At 38.1% G+C, this 19,353-nt stretch overlaps 1 protein-coding gene across 1 annotated transcript in view; it reads left to right on the top strand.

The window, feature by feature from the left end:
• Positions 1-2,597: 2,597 nt before the first annotated feature.
• LOC134795566 (nuclear pore complex protein Nup160 homolog) overlaps positions 2,598-19,353 on the top strand; it is a 64,148-nt gene continuing 47,392 nt past the window's right edge. Inside the window, exons 1-7 of the mRNA XM_063767460.1 lie at positions 2,598-2,812; positions 2,956-3,061; positions 3,137-3,353; positions 3,644-3,749; positions 4,283-4,478; positions 5,284-5,453; positions 7,608-7,771. Coding sequence (XP_063623530.1) covers positions 2,719-2,812; positions 2,956-3,061; positions 3,137-3,353; positions 3,644-3,749; positions 4,283-4,478; positions 5,284-5,453; positions 7,608-7,771 — 1,053 coding nt within the window. The 5' untranslated portion in view covers positions 2,598-2,718. The remainder of the gene's footprint in view (positions 2,813-2,955; positions 3,062-3,136; positions 3,354-3,643; positions 3,750-4,282; positions 4,479-5,283; positions 5,454-7,607; positions 7,772-19,353) is intronic.

Genomic DNA, 19,353 nt, shown 5'->3' with positions numbered 1-19,353 from the left:
TCAGATAGTTTGCCGCGCGATATGGAGACAGGGCTTAATAGCTCAATACGGAATTTTCCACGATAATATTGAGCTTTATGAAGAAGCCAAATGAGCTCATCTTTCCTGTGGACATAATAAAAGTTAGCTATTTGAGGACATTTTACTGAGGTTTTAATCATACAAATTAAAAGAAATAGAAGGCTTAATCATGTTTATTTGGATTTGGCAAGGAAATTAGGCTTTAAGTTCCATTAATTTATGATGTCCACAGAAAAGACATAACCTTAACCCATACAAAAAAGTTTTCGACCCAAATAAATGATGAATTATAATGCGTATTTTGATATATATATTTACGTAATTTTTGAGCTTCCATTCCGTTATTTTCATATACTTAAGTGTAAATTAGAACCAGGAAAACTATACTCATCCTTTTCTTTTGGGTGCTAGTAGGTACTAGTGTAAGACAATGATGTGTGATTCTCACTGTTTATGATTGAAATGAGACAGCTCTTTGACAAACTATAAAAACAAGATTAGGATGATGGGCACAACCACTTTTTCTCAAATTACTATCATAAATTAATGATTCAAAGTTCAAAGTCCAGTCGAATATTTATTTACCATTTTATTAAGCATACATAAAAGTATGGTAATAAGAGATGTCAGTTGATGAACGTTTGTTGGTCAGCTGGGCTCAAATATTTCGATTGGGCTTTAAGAGGCCATAATTATAAGTTATAAGCACTTATTATATTACATCTACATGGTCGCCGGGCACTGTTTGTAGCCTATCTTTTTGGGCCTATCGGTTTTTCTAGAAAAAATGCCCGTCGACCGTGTAGATGTAATAAGTGCTATAATCACTTAATGTTGTAAAAAAGATAAATGTGATATTAAATCTTTCTAAATGTTTTTTTACATACCATACCTACCCGTTATTATAAATACCTAGCCTAATGAAATGAAGACAAGAAAAGGCTCATGTGTTATAGGTTCTCATAATTATAAGTTGCTCTATGTTCTTCGCAACTTACAGGCAGAATTAGAGCGATATTATGGCCTTGGAGTAACAGCGACAGTTGCAAGCGTCGTAGGTGTAGACTGTAGAGTCGCCGTCAGATAGGTATATCGGATCGGCCGAGGTGTTCAGAAATATCTGAACACGCACTCTAGCTCCTTGACGATGATATCGATAATCGTAATCTTTATTCGTTGGTGTTAGATAAATCTTACTATGCCTGCAAAAGGGTGGTAAAGTGTCTTTTTTTACAACTATAAGTATTTACAACCACGAGAGACGATCATGTAGTCTTGAAAAGGCAAATAATTTTCCTGTAGGTGTTATCTCTTCGCGCCTATAATTTTCTAATTGGCCGCCTTTTGTAACTGGCGGAAACGGATTGCGAACGCCACACGTTTTCTTGTCTATGTATTTAAAAAAAAGGTATTAAGCATGTTTAAGCTCATGCTTAAAACGCCATTTTCAAAAGGAAATAAAAAAACAAGCTGTCAGTTCAGTCCATTGACATTTGCAGTCAATTGTGTACCCGCCAAGGCCCCAACGTTTTCTGTAGGGCTACCGCCAATACCGAAAATCGTCAATTGCGGGCATTTTTCTCTGTCACTCTAATTACGCCTTCATTGGAGTAAAAGAGTAAGATCCCCGCAATTTGCGAATTTCGGTTTTCGCGGTAGCCCCTCTGTTCTCTTTGACGGCGCAGCAACTAGTACCACTTCTCTCTCCTCGCTCTTTTAAAAATGCCATTGTCAAAAAAGGACAACCATACTGTTGACAAGATGAACTTCAAATCAAAGTGTTGCCTTTTTTGGTGCATCGAGGTTGTGTATGTGTGCTCTTTTAGGGATGTGAAAAGTCGATTTTAATCATGTTATATGTCGATAAACGCTACACAGCGGAACGAAATAGCTATTAATTGAAGCTTCAATATCTTCGTTAAACATAAACATAATTGAAATGCTAATGAATAATAAATATATTAGAATATAATAAAATAATTCAATTATTGTGGAACACATATTTTAGTAGGTATTTATGTATTTTAATTAAATATCTGAACTTTCCCTTCGTTCCCTGCTGGTGCGTGACGATAAAATTGTGATCTGATAACCACAATATTAAGAATAAAAGCGTTTTCGTTCATTTTAGGTATCGTTAAACCTTTGAAGTAAAATTAAAATTGCAAGAAATGTCGATAGTTTATCGATATGACTTTATCGACATGGCTACAGCAAGGTGGTGAAATTGTTAATCGTACACATGAATCTAGTATTAAAACTGGATCTGGCATGAGGGTGGGGATAACTGACAGAACGGGATAGTCTTATGTATCTTTCAGTAGGAGTAGCAGCGAAAGCGCTATTATTGTTTGTCCTTGTCACAGTCTCACATATTTTTTGTGCCTCACCTTTTTTTGGTATGGATTATAGTGGGCAACAAATGAATTCGACCAATCACAGTGTCGCATTTGCGTATGTTTTGTCCCTCACGGAGACACGCGTACACCACTTCTATACGATCCTACCTTCTATGATCGTACACTAAACAAAAGTGGTTACAGTGACAGCTCGCTTGGACGTAATCTTTGTATATTATATATCTATGGTACCCGCCGTTGCAGTTTCATAAAATAACCTAAATCTTTTCGCTCCTATATCGTTTAAAATAAATTAAGTTCTAAAATTACTTTACGAGTTTCTGTGGTTACTTGAAAAATGGAGTTTGTGGATGCGGTGCCGATAACTTTCAAAGAAATTACCCCGACTAGCAACGTACCTGAGAAATGGAAGGAAGTTATTCTAAACACAGGCAAGTAATTTGTTTGTTTACTTATATTACTTCATTTTCCTGTCACTATACTGTTTCTTATTACCGTTGGGATGCTTTTGTAAAGTGTAGGTTTCTCGATTTGCTACTTTTCAAGTTATCCATAATAACACTTTGTTTTTTAGGCGGTACACACAGCACATTACAAGACATCAAGCTGCCTCAGAGAGCTGGAGGATATTGGTATAAGGATTCAAAGAAGGCCAACACTAGAAATCGTTTTATATACTGGTATGTAGTTAACAATATCTGACAAAGTTTACATTATTTTAAATGAAAGAAGTAAAAAATATAACTTATTTTTAGGCAAACTACATCAGACGCTATTGAACTATCGGAAGCCTCGCTAGATGTGAACCTAACTAGCAGTAACCTACGATGCAAAGTGGCTCCTGGAACACCACCCCTCAGCGGGATGTCTGTTTATGAAAGGACAGCTTCCCAGGACATTGTTATCTTAGCTGCTACTGTATCATCAGTCCATAGACTCATATTTCCACATCCAGAGAGTATTGATAAAAAGGTACCTGTAAGATTTAAATTTTATTTGTTCATATTTACCTCAAATTATAAGTTTTGTTTTTACAAATTGTAATTACTCCATTTTATTAATTTTCACAAAGTAACTAAACTCATTGTATTATAAAGACATAAACAGTTTTATTTATATATTTACAAAATTCATTAACATATTTTGTATGGTTAATAGTTGGTCATAAAATAAAGAGATAAATTAAATAATAATATGAAGCTGTTTTGTAGATACTCCATTACTGAAATGTTTTCCTCCTCAACTAATTGTTTTTGTTCCAGTCCACCTTTGGTTCTATGAGCAGCTCTACCCCTTCAATATTCCATGACACTGGCGCCATCAATAATCCTAATAATTATCACATTCTTAATCAGTATTCAAATCCAAGTAAGTTTCTGTTCTAATAAGATAAATTAATGCTAATCACAAAATGAGGTTTAACATCTAATGTGCAGGTTGCAGGTTCTGTTCTGTTTGATATTAAAACAAAACAAATTTTATTTTATTTTCTAATACAATTGAAAAAGTGACAATTGTTTATGTGTAGTTCTAGTGTATGGTAGGCCACTAGTTAGTAAGACATTTGGTTGCATACCATGGCTTTAATATCTGTAGAATACTATAGGCTTCTATGTAAATTTTTAAAATATTCTGCATAAATATTCTGCATTTTTTTTTTTTTTTTTTTAAATGTGTACTAAGATAGTAAACATTGTAGTTCTTTTATTTGTAGATGTTTTTAGCTTCTTTTTATTTTATTTTCGAAATCTTTAGCTTTACACATAAGATGACTGTATTGCACAGATCATTTATGTGGTAATCAGCTCACAGCTGTATGTATCTGCATAACATCAACTTTATTTACTGTTTGTCTTTGACATGAGATGATCTTCTTATTCATTTTGTAAGTATGCTTACAGCAACTGGAGTGGCACACACTTGCGCATCCCTCCTCCTTGATAATGGTGAAGCGGTATTTGCTCTCGCATTTGGCTATGGCGGGGAAGGTGGCTTGTTATTGGTCAAGCTGCCTGTAGCTGGTTCCGCTGTTACTACATTACTGAAGAGAGAGTCTACAGTTCCAAGATTTTTGTCTGGCATCACTGGAGCACTTAGGTAAGCTATTATCACCAGAGCTCAGACAGAACAAAAATGGTAATAGAACAGGATACTTTTTTTTAAACAATTTTCATAGTACCATTTGGAAAGGGAATATTATCTAGAGTTAGACCACACATTTCTATGAAATTATGATGTATAAATAACACTTGCACTGCATATGCTATCAAAATCGTTGCAGACTTTTCTTGGTATAAATGCTTTTTGATGAAATGAATGTTTTTTTTCATGATTGCGGACAGGGTTGATGGCCTGTATATAAATAACTGCTGCATGATCCATGTGCGCAGGAATAAGTAAGTGGGGAGATTTTCTCTAAACTGGTTTATTGAGAAAATCTGCTTATTTATTTATTTATTAGAAATATATGAGATTGTAGTAGTTGATTAGCTAGTAAGTAAATAATTGTGTATATTATAGATACTAACATTAGCCTTAAGATAAAAACTGTCACTAACACTATTGATCCAAGTTGGTCGCGAATAAATGAGTATATTTATTTTGATGGTTTTGTGATGACTTGGCAGACCTCTGATTTATTATTAAAGCAACTAAAGAATTAGAATTTAATTTTTTTTTCCAAGTATATCACTCTAGTGAATGGTGTCTATGGCGAGGGAGAGAGGGCGGCTTAGGGGAGAGTTGTATAAAGGGAATTTTTACCACCATTTTCCCACGATCCTTTCATAGTTTTTCTTACAGTTCAATATATTTTTTTGTTCAGGTCTTCTAATGTTAATTTAAAGTTTTACTTAAAGGAAGTGTTTAAAGACCAAGATTTTAACTACCTTTTAATTTCCAGAGGAAAAAATGTAGACAGCATAGAAACATACGGCGTAGTGCTCACCCACGGGCTGGCGATAGCGATATGCGGCGACGCGTGCCTCCGCGCGTGGGCCATCAACGACGGCGGCGCGCCTTGCGTCGTCACCCCGCCGCTCTCGCAGACCGTCGTGCGGCCCAAACCACCCCGTGAGTACACTGACGGGTCTATGAGGTATAGCAATGGCGGTGGCGTAATCTGCATCTCCAACTCCAGGGAACTGGGCTGAATGAATGCAATAACTCATTATTCCCCGCGGTTGTGTCTAAACTCTAAAGTCCGTAAAACCCTCATGATAGCCGACCGCGGGTAGGAGATGGCACTGGAGGGCCAAGAAGAATGCAATAAGCGATCGACAGCCTGTTTCAGCCAGGCGTCCCTGCGCTACATCTACATAACAGTAGTGGGGATTTAAATTATTGATTTTTAATTTTTTTATTAGCTCTTAAAGAAAAGGGAAGCCAAATTAGCTCAGGCTTACTAACGGATGCCTACGACGTGCCGCTTTTGCTATAGTAGTATACATATGTGACGTCCCACGGTCAAAGGTACCTTATGGCGGGTATGGAGTTATGCATACCCCAGTAATCTACAATAAATAAGCTAACGATAACACAAAAGATCAACCTTCTAGGTTGCGTAGTTACAGAGATATGATTTTTTGAAAATAATGTTGTGAAATGAACAACTTTACGATAGAGAAGTTTTAAGTTTAGCCGCCTAAAAAACTATGTTCCTGAAGTAAGTTACATAGTTGACTACAAATAATAATGCCTTATATATCTGAGATTAAAAAAATATTGCGACTTGTTCTGTAATGCAAATAGAAACTTTTGATATCGACTGATTTATGTGTATACTAACCAATCTCTTGAAAATAAAGTTTTATTTCATTTTCACGATTGATTGCAATGAGCTCTCAGGATTTAAATTTTATCTATTAGAAAACGACACTGACAGACAGTTTAAGCAAAAAACAATACCGATTTAGAGGTGAAAATGTATTTTCTGACTTTTTCATATAAAATCACAAAATTGAATATTTTTACTTTTAATGTGACACACAATCAATTTTTCTGAGCACATATGAAAGAAATTCTGTCATTCAAATGAAATAAATCCTAAAACCCCAACTAAATACTATATTTAACCCCTTATGCCACTTTAAACTTACATAACAATAACAGTATTTGCTCCATACATTTACGAAAAGGTACCTTATGGAAATAAATCTAATAATACATCACTACAAAATATCAATCATATTACAGTTTATCTTTTATGAATAGAAAATATTAATTTACATTAAACTGCCCCAAATTTAATTAGTTCTTCGTCATAATAATCTTAAAAAAGACCAATAATTTGTATATAATGAAAAGGTACCTTGTGGTCAAGTTACATGATGAGGCATGATGATGATGGAACAGTTAGGATAAACTAATAATATTTTGGGGTTAAGATGGTATAAATCGTCTATTTCTTATCAATAATATATTTCGGTTGCTATTGAAGATAAGCGGCATTGAGGTTCAATGACCTCAGATATTCCATAAGGTAATGCGTCGAGTATTAGCATTTTTCAGCAAACCAATGGCTGATTTACTGCATGCGACCAAACCAAATGAAGATTATTCTAGTTAAGAAAGACTTGACGAGAGTAACTTTGGTATAATAGCAGACTACTTGGATTTGTGATGTCGGTTTATGTACGGTTATAATATTTGCGAGGCGCCCCAACCAGAACTGAAATTATCAAATTAGTTTTGCAGAATGCTAATACAGTTCTCTACCAAACTTCTTTTCCCGTATTGACTAGTTTTTTTGGGAATTTTCAATCTTTTTTCCATAAGGTACCTTTTCTACTAAACTCTGAGACGACATTACTAGGCTTATAACTAACTTATAACAAAAATAAAAACAGGTAAACAAACGTTACGCATTAAGGTTTCAGATCACACAATAAAAAAAAATTGAGCATTTTTTCACCTCTTTACAAAACATTTAATATCTCCGAAACTAGAAACCCTCATAAGGTACCTTTTCCCGTGGAACGTCACATATGTTTAAACAATACCTAAAAATTCTAAATGCAAAGTGATATAAAAACTTTACACATTCAATATTATTGAACTGGTCACTCAGTAAAATAAAAACCTACACCAGCTCTTTAGTGGTACCATCCATAAAACATTAACTAGAATAAATTAATCACTGACATTGTAATGTCCACATTGTGCAGAAAATAAATGTTTTTATGTAGTCTGCAGGAACAAAATTTTCTAACATTCTTTAATTTTCAGCACACGGTCACATGCTACAAAAGACAACCGGGCCAAACGGAGACGTGACACTAGTGGCGTATCTCTCGTTCCCCAACGAATGCGAATTCGTCGTCATGAAGATGATGGACGCCGGCGCGGGCACCGTCAAGTTCGCACACGTTTGTCGCATCTTTGGACCGCAGGTGAGATGCAAATATCAACCTTGTTGAAATGGGGTTAGGTACCTATCTCATCTCAGAAAACTTTAAAGCCGATTATTAGAAGCCCGAAATTTTCATTTAACCGAAAGCGTGTTTTATAAAAACCGTTGAATTTTTAGAGGGGTCACCAATCTAACCTAACCTATTACCCAATGGCTTCTACAGGATGCCTTATTGACCGAAGCGAAGCGAAGGTCTACGTTTTGTGTTGAGATTTAAAATTGCCGCATAAATGTACATACTCTAAATTAATTACTGAATTGATCGCTAGATGTCTCTTTTTAAAATGCAAACTAGCTAACGGTATGTTTTCTAAAAACAATGGAGTCAAACAGTTTCCATGGTCAAGTCAGTAACCAAAAGTAAAGTGACAGTGATACAGTGAAGTATAGTAGTAAAAGTAACAGTGCTTAGTGATAGGAAAGTGAACTTTAAAGTGCAGTGTTTAAGTGCGGATTTACAACAGCCAGGTGCGAACATTTGGTCCTATTCGAGTCGGATCAGGCTGTGACGCGAGTGATAGTGCAGTGCAAAGTGGACTCTATCGGATTGCACTAAGGACTATAATTGAGTAAGATCGTTCCGTTTATTTGGACTTGTAGAATTTCGCGAAGTGTGCTTTGGACTTGTAAAATTTTCCGCGATATTTGGGACTTAGAATATTTCGTAGTGTTCTGAACATAGTCTAATTTTCGAGTATCCGAGACTTAGAAAATTTTCCCTCCGGTCGACTTTGGCCACTTCCTAATTTGTCTCTTTCCAAACTTGTCCACTTCCTAACCTGTCTCTTTCTTAACATGTCAACTTCCAAACTTGACTTTTTCCTAACCTGTCCACTTCCTAACTAGTCTCTTTCCTAACTTGTCCACTGTATAATCGTTCCTAACTTGTCCACTGCCTAACTTGTCCACTTCCTAATTCGCCTATCAAATTTTATATTTTCCGAGTGCAATGACTGTCACTTACAGAAAGACAGACAGACGGTTATGACGATAAGGATATATATGTCGTAGTCAGATCGTATAATCCGCCGTATTACATTACGGCTAGCCGTTTTCAAAAACAGGGGCGTTTTGAAATGCGGCGGTTCGACGATTAGCCGGCTTGTCATTGCGACACGTTCTTCAATAAGGCGGCCTACGTTTAGCCGCATCGTACTACTATTTTAGATTGTAGAGTGACCAGTTCTTTCGGTCGCCTACGTAACCGGAGTTTGACAAATGTTTGCAATTTAATTTATTTTTACCATGGTCCCACCGCACTACATGTGTTTCTTTTCCAAAACATTTCCTTCACAACTTAAATAGACGGAGCCCCGCAAGCGGGGCTCCTATTTCTGGGCCGTTTGCCCCTCGTGCATCTGAAGCTACCTAACGAACCTAACCTACTTACCTACCTACGCTTTTTTCCCCAAAGTGTAATGTTTTCACGGACGTCTCACTAAATCAATAGGTAGGTAGGTTAGGTTCGTTAGGTAGCTTCAGATGCCCGAAGGGCAAACCGCTCAGAAATAGGAGCCCCGCGAAGCGGGGCTCCGTCTAGTTAAGTTGCGAAGGAAATGTTTTTTGTAAAGAAACAGTCCGACGAACTTCAGATTTGATGGACACCCCAGCGTTTGTCAGGCAGCGCCACGAGTGTTAAAAATGGGAACTAAAAACTGTCAAAGCGGCGGCTAATGACTCGCTGTATTACATTACGGCTAGCCGTGTTGAAGAACGTATGGCGTCGAATACATTCCGGCGGATTCTCATTCAGCCGCATTCAATCCGGCTAATCGTTAAACCGCCGCATTTCAAAACGCCCCTGTTTTTGAAAACGGCTAGCCGTAATGTAATACGGCGGATTATACGATCCGACTGCGACATATATATAAGGTTCTACGAGTATTTTAACCATTTCGGCTCCTAAAAATCGTGTAACTTACATTGGGACTTGAAACTAAGTCCTGCATGGATGTCAGTGTGTTGGGGGCTGTCCATAAATTACGTCATCGATTTTTGACGATTTTGGACCCCCCCCCCTATAATCATCCAAAAATCATGCTTCAAATGACCCCATTTCCTCCTACTTCATGCTACCGTCATCCGATGTCCAGACCCCCCCCCCTAATTTGAAATGACGTAATTTATGAATAGCCCCTTGTCAGAAACATATTTATGAATTAGAAAAGTATAATTTTGCCTTTTATCAAATCACATAATTTTTTTCAGATATTTTGCGTATTAAGTTATCCAAATAACGGGTACAAATAAGAAATCCCTATCACCGTTATGAACCCTGGCAGGGTTGACACACTCTTTATTTCATTTACGCGAGCGGAGCTGCGGGCCCGTCTAGTTACTAATATTTCTTTTGACAAAAATATTTTGATATAATATTAAATAAATATTTGCCGATTTCGTTGAAGAAATGTGACGTCACACCAAGGGGGAGGGGTTTGCCAAATGTGACCAAGTGTGACAAGGAGGGGGGGAGGGGTAAAAAAACCTAGAAATTCGTGTGACGTAATTAATGGATGACCCCTAAGTAAGAAGTTAAACAGTCCCCGAACCCTCAGGGCAGTGACAAATAAGCATACAGTCCTGTTGGCAAGCAGTCACTGTACACTATAGGGAGCTGACTATCAAGGAAAAGGATGTTGTAGGAATGAACAAATTGGGAAGTTTGCGATTCTGGAAATGGACATGTTAGGAAATTACGAATAGGGAAGTGATAATTTAGGAAGTAGTCAACTTCGGAATCTATAAAGTGACAACTTAGGAAAAGGACGATGTTGGAGTGGACGAATTAGGAAGTGGACAAGTTTGGAAAGAGACAAATTTGGAAGTGGCCAAAGTCGACCGGAGGGAAAATTTTCATAGAATTTAGAACATAGAAAAATTCTGTGAAGTGATGTGAAGACTTTGAATATTTTTCACTAATCTTGCCTTAGAAGTTTGGAACTTAGAAAATTCTTGGAATTTGGACTCAGTCAAAATGGAAGCCTTATTCGTAGTACAAGCGGATAACTTACATCTTCTTCAGAAAACGGCTACAAACTTCAAGAAGTGTCCCAAGGCGAGACTTACCAAGTCATACTTGCAAGTCAGAGTGGAGAATTTAGACAAACTTTGGGAAGTTTTTCAAAACACTCACCGAGAGATAGTGAAGATAGCGACAACAGAACAACGAAATAGTCACGAATATTTTACGCAAGAGATATACGACAATGGAGAAGAGTTGTATATAGACACCAAAGCGGAGATACTTGCGAAATTAGAAGGAGAGCAAACGAGTCATACATCAGGAACGGAGAAGCAATCCATCAGACCACAGAGCCAGGAAGTTAAGCTACCTAAGATTAATATACCACAGTTCAATGGAAATTACAATGATTGGGGGACTTTCAAGGATCTCTACACATCTCTCATTCATAATCAAAGTTCATTGAGCCCAGTGCAGAAATTGCACTATTTGAAGAGTAGTCTTAGTGGCGAAGCTGAACAACTGCTAAAGCACATTCAAATTACTGAGAAAAATTATGAAGTAGCATGGAATACCTTACACAACAGATACAATAACAAGAGGATTATGGTTAACTCAATCTTGAATAGATTTTTGGGTCAAAAGAAACTGAGCGTTGAATCTGCCAAAGGTGTCAAAGAATTGCTGGATATTTCTACAGAATGTCTGAACAGCTTGAAGAACAATGACATTAGTATCGATAACTGGGATCCAATCATAATACATCTATTGGTGCACAAGTTAGATACGGAGTCACACAAGCACTGGGAAGAGGATCTGAAGACATTATCTGTGGAAGACTTGCCGACATTGGAACAATTCAACAAATTTTTGGAGGGAAGATTTAGAGTTTTGGAGATGGTTAAAACTGCGCACCCAAAAGAGAAGCCTCAAGTTAGAGCCAAGACGTTCCATGCAACTGCTACGCCTAGCAGTACCACAGACTCCAACCATCAATGCGGTTTCTGTAATGAAGATCATTTCATCTACAACTGCAAGGAGTTTGCTAAATTGGATCCCGAGCAACGATCCAAGGAGGTTCAAACAAGGAGTCTTTGCTTCAACTGTCTACGGCCTGGACATAGCGTGAGATTTTGCAAGCGTAATACTTCATGCCTGCGTTGTATGAGAAAGCATCACACACTATTGCACGTTACGAAACCTAACACTGTATCACTCGAAGAAAATCCAGAGAAAGAAAACAAAGAGCAAGCTACACCAACAATCAACATAGTATCTCACTGTGCCTCTCAGAGACGGGTTACTCTTTTAGCTACAGCACTAGTGAATATTATGACAAACAGAGGAGCACAAGTAGTTCGAGCACTCATAGATCCATGTTCGGAAGAGTCATTTATATCAGAGGAAACAGTCAACAAACTACAACTCAAACGAACAAGGGTGGAGGGTCAAGTGACAGGTGTTGCGAAGATGTCGACTCCAATCAAGCACGCGGCGGAGATACAAATTGTGTCGAGAATTAACGAGAGCTACAAGCTAAACTGCACCGCCTACGTGTCAATAAAAGTTACTGACATAATGCCTGTTACGAAGATCGATAAAGAACAATGGTCTCAACTACATGGCTTGGAGTTAGCTGATCCTACATACTACAATCCTGGAGAGATAGATTTGTTACTTGGTGTGCATGTCTATACAGACATTTTAATGAGTGGAGTCATCAAGGGCAAACCAGGATCACCGATAGCGCAACAGACGTTATTCGGATGGATAATTTCGGGCGGAGCACCCGCTGAAGAGCACGGGAAGAGTGGAAGAATTGTTAGCATGCATTTGAGTGTGAGTCTAGACAACATGCTGCAAAGATTTTGGGGAATCGGAGACGCTAGATAATGAGAGCAAAGACACTCAGACACCTCTAGATAAAAGAGCTGAAGAGATTTATGAGAAAACACTAGCGAGAGATGAGGATGGAAGATTCATTGTTGGACTACCATTCGTACGAGATACACCGATTGTTCCTGAAAATTCCCGTTCAATTGCTGTCAAAAGACTTGAATGTCTAGAGAGGAAGTTAACACACAACAGCAAATTGAAAACTGAGTACGATAACGTGATTAAAGAGTACCTTACCTTGAAACACATGGAACCGGTAGGCAAGCCTGAGAAAGATGAGAAAACAGTCTACCTTCCACATCATGCATTGGTTTTAGCCTGGATAAAAGGAGATCCTAACAGATGGACACCCTATGTCAAGAATAGAGTGATTGACATAAGGAGCAATTTAGACACACACTGGTTATATGTCAATACCAAGGATAACCCAGCAGATCCAGCTTCCACAGGTCAGTCACCCAGCAAGCTGAAACAAAATCAGTTATGGTTCAATGGTCCGGAATTCTTACATGAACCTGAATTCACCATACCCGTCGACTCCATACCTGAAACAGAATTAGAGACACGCTTGTTAGTAAAATGTAAGACAACAACATATAGTAAACATATAACCTGTGAAGAAAAAGATGAAGCACTTACCTTGTGTTTAAAGATGTCCCAAGAGATAGAATTTCCTGAAGAGATTGATCACCTGAAAAGTGGAAAAACTATTAAGAAAAGCAGTCGTCTACTGCAATTCACACCTTATCTGGATGATAAAGGTCTTTTGAGATTAGGAGGAAGACTGAAACACGCAGAGTTGAGTATGGATCAAAAGCATCCTATTATTATAACTAAAAACAACGTATTGTTACCTGTTTTGTTGGATGATTCTCACAAAAACACTCCCCATGGAGGGCCGCATCTCATGACACCATATTTGAGAAGCAAATACTGGATTATTAAAGGAGGTTCTTCAATAAGGCAGTTTTACAAGAAGTGTATAACGTGTGCAAGATACAATGCGAAAACAAATACTCAGTTCATGGGAAACTTACCCGAAGTTCGAGTGAAACCTTCCCGCCCTTTCCTTATCAGCGGTGTTGACTTTGCCGGTCCCATCACATGCAGAATGAGTAAAGGTCGAGGAGCTAAGACATACAAGGCATATATTGCTTTATTTGTGTGTATGTCTACCAAAGCCATACATTTGGAACTAGTCAGCGATATGACCACAGAAGCGTTTATCGCTGCCTTCAAAAGATTTGTGTCTAGACGTGGTCATTGCAAGGAACTCTGGAGTGATCATGGTACAACATTCGTTGCAGCTGAAAAAGAACTATTGAAGATGTGGCAACAAGGTCGCAACGAAATCCCAGAAGACTTACTCAAAAGTTTAGACGACAGAGGAACTCGTTGGAGATATATACGAAGTATCATCTGAAAAGAATAATGCAAGACGCAACCCTGACGTTCGAAGAATTTTATACGGTCCTTTCGCAAGTTGAAGCGTGTCTTAACTCACGTCCATTGGCTCCATTAGGCGATGATTTAGATTATTTGACACCTGGACATTTTCTGGTCGGCGAACCCTTGATTTGCTTACCAGATCGCAGTAATGAGCAGAGTAACATATCCAGCTTATCGAGATGGCAGTTGACCCAACGAATGCTACGAGATTTTTGGGTTAAATGGCAAAGCGAATACCTTTCTCGTTTGCAATTGCGTCCAAAATGGAATACACCTAAGAAGGATTTAGAAATTGGAGAACTGGTATTGATCAAAGATGGAAGATTTCCACCAGCTAATTGGAGAGTAGGTAGAGTACTTAAGAAGTACCCTGGCACTGATGGATTGACTCGTATGTATGATATTCGCACAGCTTTCGGGATCACACAACGGCCGATTACCAAGCTGTGTCGACTTCCTAACTAGTAATCAAGGAATACTTCCTTGGCGGCGGAGGATGTTGAGATTTAAAATTGCCGCATAAATGTACATACTCTAAATTAATTACTGAATTGATCGCTAGATGTCTCTTTTTAAAATGCAAACTAGCTAACGGTATGTTTTCTAAAAACAATGGAGTCAAACAGTTTCCATGGTCAAGTCAGTAACCAAAAGTAAAGTGACAGTGATACAGTGAAGTATAGTAGTAAAAGTAACAGTGCTTAGTGATAGGAAAGTGAACTTTAAAGTGCAGTGTTTAAGTGCGGATTTACAACAGCCAGGTGCGAACATTTTGACTCGGGCGTTTTGCTTTTGTATGTCCGGATGTTCTCCTCTACAGGTCGCAATTCTTAACCGATTCTCGTGAAATTTCGTCACCTCATGTAAGAACTATCATGGTGTATTTTTTTTTTTTTTTTTTAATAATATTATTTAGCAGGACCTTTATACCCTTGTATACATCGGCCCTATCATGTCCGTTTCTTATATCTCCAGAAATTATGCTATTTACATCTATATAAGTGGTCATTTAAAATAAAAATAATTATAATCTATTTGTTGAGTATAACTTCGGCCAATCTATATGCCATTTGTGCCGTGTCCGATATTGGGTTGCTAAGGATGTGTATAAAGGCACCGATGTCATATGGCATTAGATTGGCCGACGTTATGAGCGCCTCCCTAAGGGCGCGATTTCTACTACACTCTACAAGTATGTGATAGACATCTTCTACTGATCCACAGATATCGCAGTTAGGAGAGTCGATCTGTTTCATTAGAAACCTAAATTTATTGAGGGGCACGTGACCAGTTCGCAATCTATGCGCCGTTACAACAGTTTTTCGACCCATGTTAGCATTAAGGCACCAAGGAATCCGCGGAGGTTCACTTGCTATGGCCTTGTACCAAATTCCTTTTTCTTTAGAGCGTTCGTTAAAATATTCTTTCCATAGCAACTGGGTTGTGCTCCTATAGCGGCCAAAAACTTCCAAATAAGACGGTCTAATGATCGTTTCCTTTCCATCCACTGCAGCCCGTCTAGCCAGCCGGTCAGCCATCTCATTACCGGCTAGCCCGATATGAGATGGAACCCACTGCAGTCGCACTGTGCTATTAATGTGCTTTAACAGAAGGATTTTTTCCAAGATTTCATAAACAGTAGGTAGGTACCCCTCTGTGTCCACGGATCGATCTCGAAATGTGTTGTAATGCGCTCTTACTGTCTGAACATATTACTACTTTTCTAATTTGTCTGTTAGAAATATAGGAAAGTGCTTGCGAGATTGCAACCAATTCAACTGTCATCACACAAACATTTCCTACAACCTTAAACATGTTATCCTGGTCACATAAAGGATTACGTGGGTCAAAAAAAGCGGCTCCTTTTCCAAGGGGACTCTTAGACCCATCTGTGTATAAAAATTGCCAATCCTTATACTTTAGACGTAACTCCTCCAACACATTATATTTAAGACAGTTATATTCATAAGTATTTTTAGAGTCCCTTATGCAGTCTAAATTGGAGGTAACCAGAGTGTTCACATCTATATTTGATACCCACGTGTTAAGAGAAAACATTTGTAGGCGGTCAGATGAGAATATGGTCTCGTCTGCAACGTCCCTACTAGCGGTAACTAGAAGAGGCGGTTTTTTATTTACCCAGTACCTGTTCTGGTTAAGCAAGGTTAAATTGTGAAGCAGAGAGTTGGTCTCGTTATTTGAAGTGGAAAGAGCCTTTAGTCGGTACTTAATTGCAAGAAACCGCCTCCTGACAAATAGAGGTGGAATGCAAATTTCACTTTCCATACTGTGGATGGGGGTGGTTCGTATGAAGCCGCCTACAATCCTCAGCGCCCTGTTTTGTATTTTATCTAACTTATATGTATTGCAGTTTGCACTGTTTTCGTACAAAAAGCTAGCATAGTCGATTCGGCTCCTAATTAATGCGATGTATATTCTACGTAAGTGCTTAGGATGTAGGCCCCATGATTTACCAGCTAAAACTTGTAATACATTAAGGTTTCTTTGTATTTTATCTGTAATTTCATTGATATGCTTGCCCCAGCGAAGTGACTTATCAAGCCAAAGGCCTAAGTACTTATAAGATATGACCGGTGCTAAAGGCAAATTGTTTATTGTTAGATCTACCTGTTGTCGTTTATGCCCTCTGCTGAAAATGCAATATTTAGATTTTTGTTCTGATATCTGTAAACCCAAAGTACCTAAGGTAGTAACAAAATAATCTAATGCTTCCTGAATACCATTGCAACTAAGGGCGATGTTTTTATTACTTTCATATAATATAAAGTCATCTGCATACTGACACATATGTACGTTTGTGATATCACGGCACAATTTGGATGTAGCTATATTAAAAAGAAGCGGGGAAAGGGGATCGCCTTGTGCTAGGCCTTTGCCGGTATGTCTTATTACTGTTTCTTGGCTGTCGGCTGTATCTTTAACTATAAGAATCCTATTACTCAAAAAATTCCACAGGTATTTGCATATCCGCTTACCAACTCCTAAGTCATCTAAAATGTTCATTAATTTATCAATAAGGACATTATTATAAGCGCCTTCGATATCCAGGAAGCAAGCGAGTGTGGGTACATTTGTAGTAAAACCGATTTGTATGTGAGAGATAACTCTAGTCAGACAGTCCAGCGATGACTGGCCTCGCCTAAAACCTGTCGTGCACGGGGATAAAAAATGATTTGACTCTATGTACCATTCAAGTCTTCTAACTAGTAAGAGGTGAAGAGTCTTACATAAACATGATATTAGAGAAATAGGTCTAATCTTAGGAGGTGAGTTTGGATTATTGTCTGGTTTAGGAATGGGGACTACTTTAATCTCTCGCCACTGAGAAGGCAGCTCGCCGGAATTCAGAATAAGATTGTATACATTTAACAGATATTTTTTTGCTGAGTCTGGAAGGTAGTATATCATAGAGTAAGTGATTGCGTCATCTCCTGGTGCCGTATCTTTTTTTTTCAAACAATTATTTAGTTCCTGAATAGAAAAACTAATGTCTAAAATAGGGTTATTCGAAAAGCATACGGGAGCTTGTGGAAGGACAAAGTCTGGGGCCAGGCTGTTTAGCATGTTTGTCTTTTCTTCATGTGAAAAGTTGTAACTAGTTTTCTTAAAACCTTTGATCCATCTCATTCGCTGCCACATTTCAGAAGCACTTGTTGATTCATCTACACTACTACAATAATTTTGCCAACTCTCTCTCCTTGCATGTAAAATAGCCTTCTTTGCTTCAGCCGATTTCTGTTCTAAAATATCTAAATTGTGAGGTGTAGGGTTTCTCCTGAAAGTGCTCAACGCGAGCCTGCGGTTGGCTACTAATGCCGATAAAGACGGGTTCCAATAAGGTTTAGGTCTGAATTTTGTATTTGGGTACGGGCATAATTTACCAAGAGGAATACTTTCTAAGGCCGCTAAATTGATTTCTGTAGTAAGGTTATCATACATTTCTTGAACATTTCGGTCTCCATCTGGAAGCCGTAACGTTCGCTCTAAATGTTCTCGATATAGATCCCAATTAGCTAGTTTATAATTTCGTTTTTTATGCATTATCCTAATTTCCTGATATATAATCTTTAGTTTGATGATCATGTGGTCACTGCCCAGATTTTCGCTAATGACATTCCATGTAAAATTAACCGCGATATCTGTGGACACGAAGGATATATCTGGTGAAGTTTGTTGAAGTATACCGTTCACCGATTTGACTCTAGTGGCTTGACCATTATTAATTGACACAAACCCAGCTTCTAGTGAAGCGTCAAGAACTTGGGAGCCTCTTATTTCCGTTCTATAAGACCAATTCGTGTGGTGGGCGTTGAAATCTCCTGCAACTAGGCATTTCCTTGGAAAGAGTGTGAAAATATAGTCCCAATCAGATTGGGTGGTTCTAACTCTCGGTGGACAGTATACTAAAACAACGTTATGTAATATATTACAATTTAAAAGTTTTATGCTTATACATTCAATTTCGGTATTTGGTACATTAATAGGCAGTAACTGAGCCTTTATCGATTTGTGAGTAATTAAGCAGACTCCCCCATGTGAGTCATCCCTGTCTTTTCGAAAAATATTATAGCCGCTTATGTTTAATGGCGAGCCAGGTTCTAGCCAGGTTTCAGATATTAATGCAATATGTACCTTCTCCTGTGTCAAAAACAGGTCAAATTCTGTTAATTTGGGTCTTAGACTTTGTGAATTCCACTGGACTAAGTTAAGAGTATAATCTTTTCGGCTATTGTCCATAATTAAACATGGATAAGATATTTAAAATATCGCCGCCCTTCACGATGTCTAAGACAAATGACACTACCTGTTCAATCAAAAAACTAACTACAGCCTTAACTTTACATTCCAATGTCAGTCTTGAAAGGCAGATCTCTTTAAGTTTTTGTAGTATCTCTCGGAATCTCGTGCTCTTTCTCCTCTTCTCTTTCTCATCTTCACCATCTTGTTTACCTTGATTTACCGGTGGAAGAACCGATTGCTCAAGGTCACATTTGGATTCCTCTCTGCGCTTCTTTGCCTTGATTTTTTGCCTTTGCTGTTTGTTCACCGGAGAAGAAGTTCCAGATATAGGAAGAGCATCTTTCAGTTTGCCCTCTCCCTTTCTAATATTTGGTGTACAAACTACTGCACTAGATTTTTGGGAAGTTAAGGCGTCCCGATACGGCGTATTCGTATTTAACTGGGTGTTATCAATCGCATCACTTGGTGACTCGGTAAAGGTGCTTTCTTGCTCG

Source organism: Cydia splendana, chromosome 12 (genome assembly GCF_910591565.1).
Source record: "Cydia splendana chromosome 12, ilCydSple1.2, whole genome shotgun sequence".
Classification (NCBI taxonomy): Eukaryota; Metazoa; Arthropoda; class Insecta; order Lepidoptera; family Tortricidae; genus Cydia; species Cydia splendana.
This window is presented reverse-complemented; position numbering and strand designations above follow the sequence as displayed.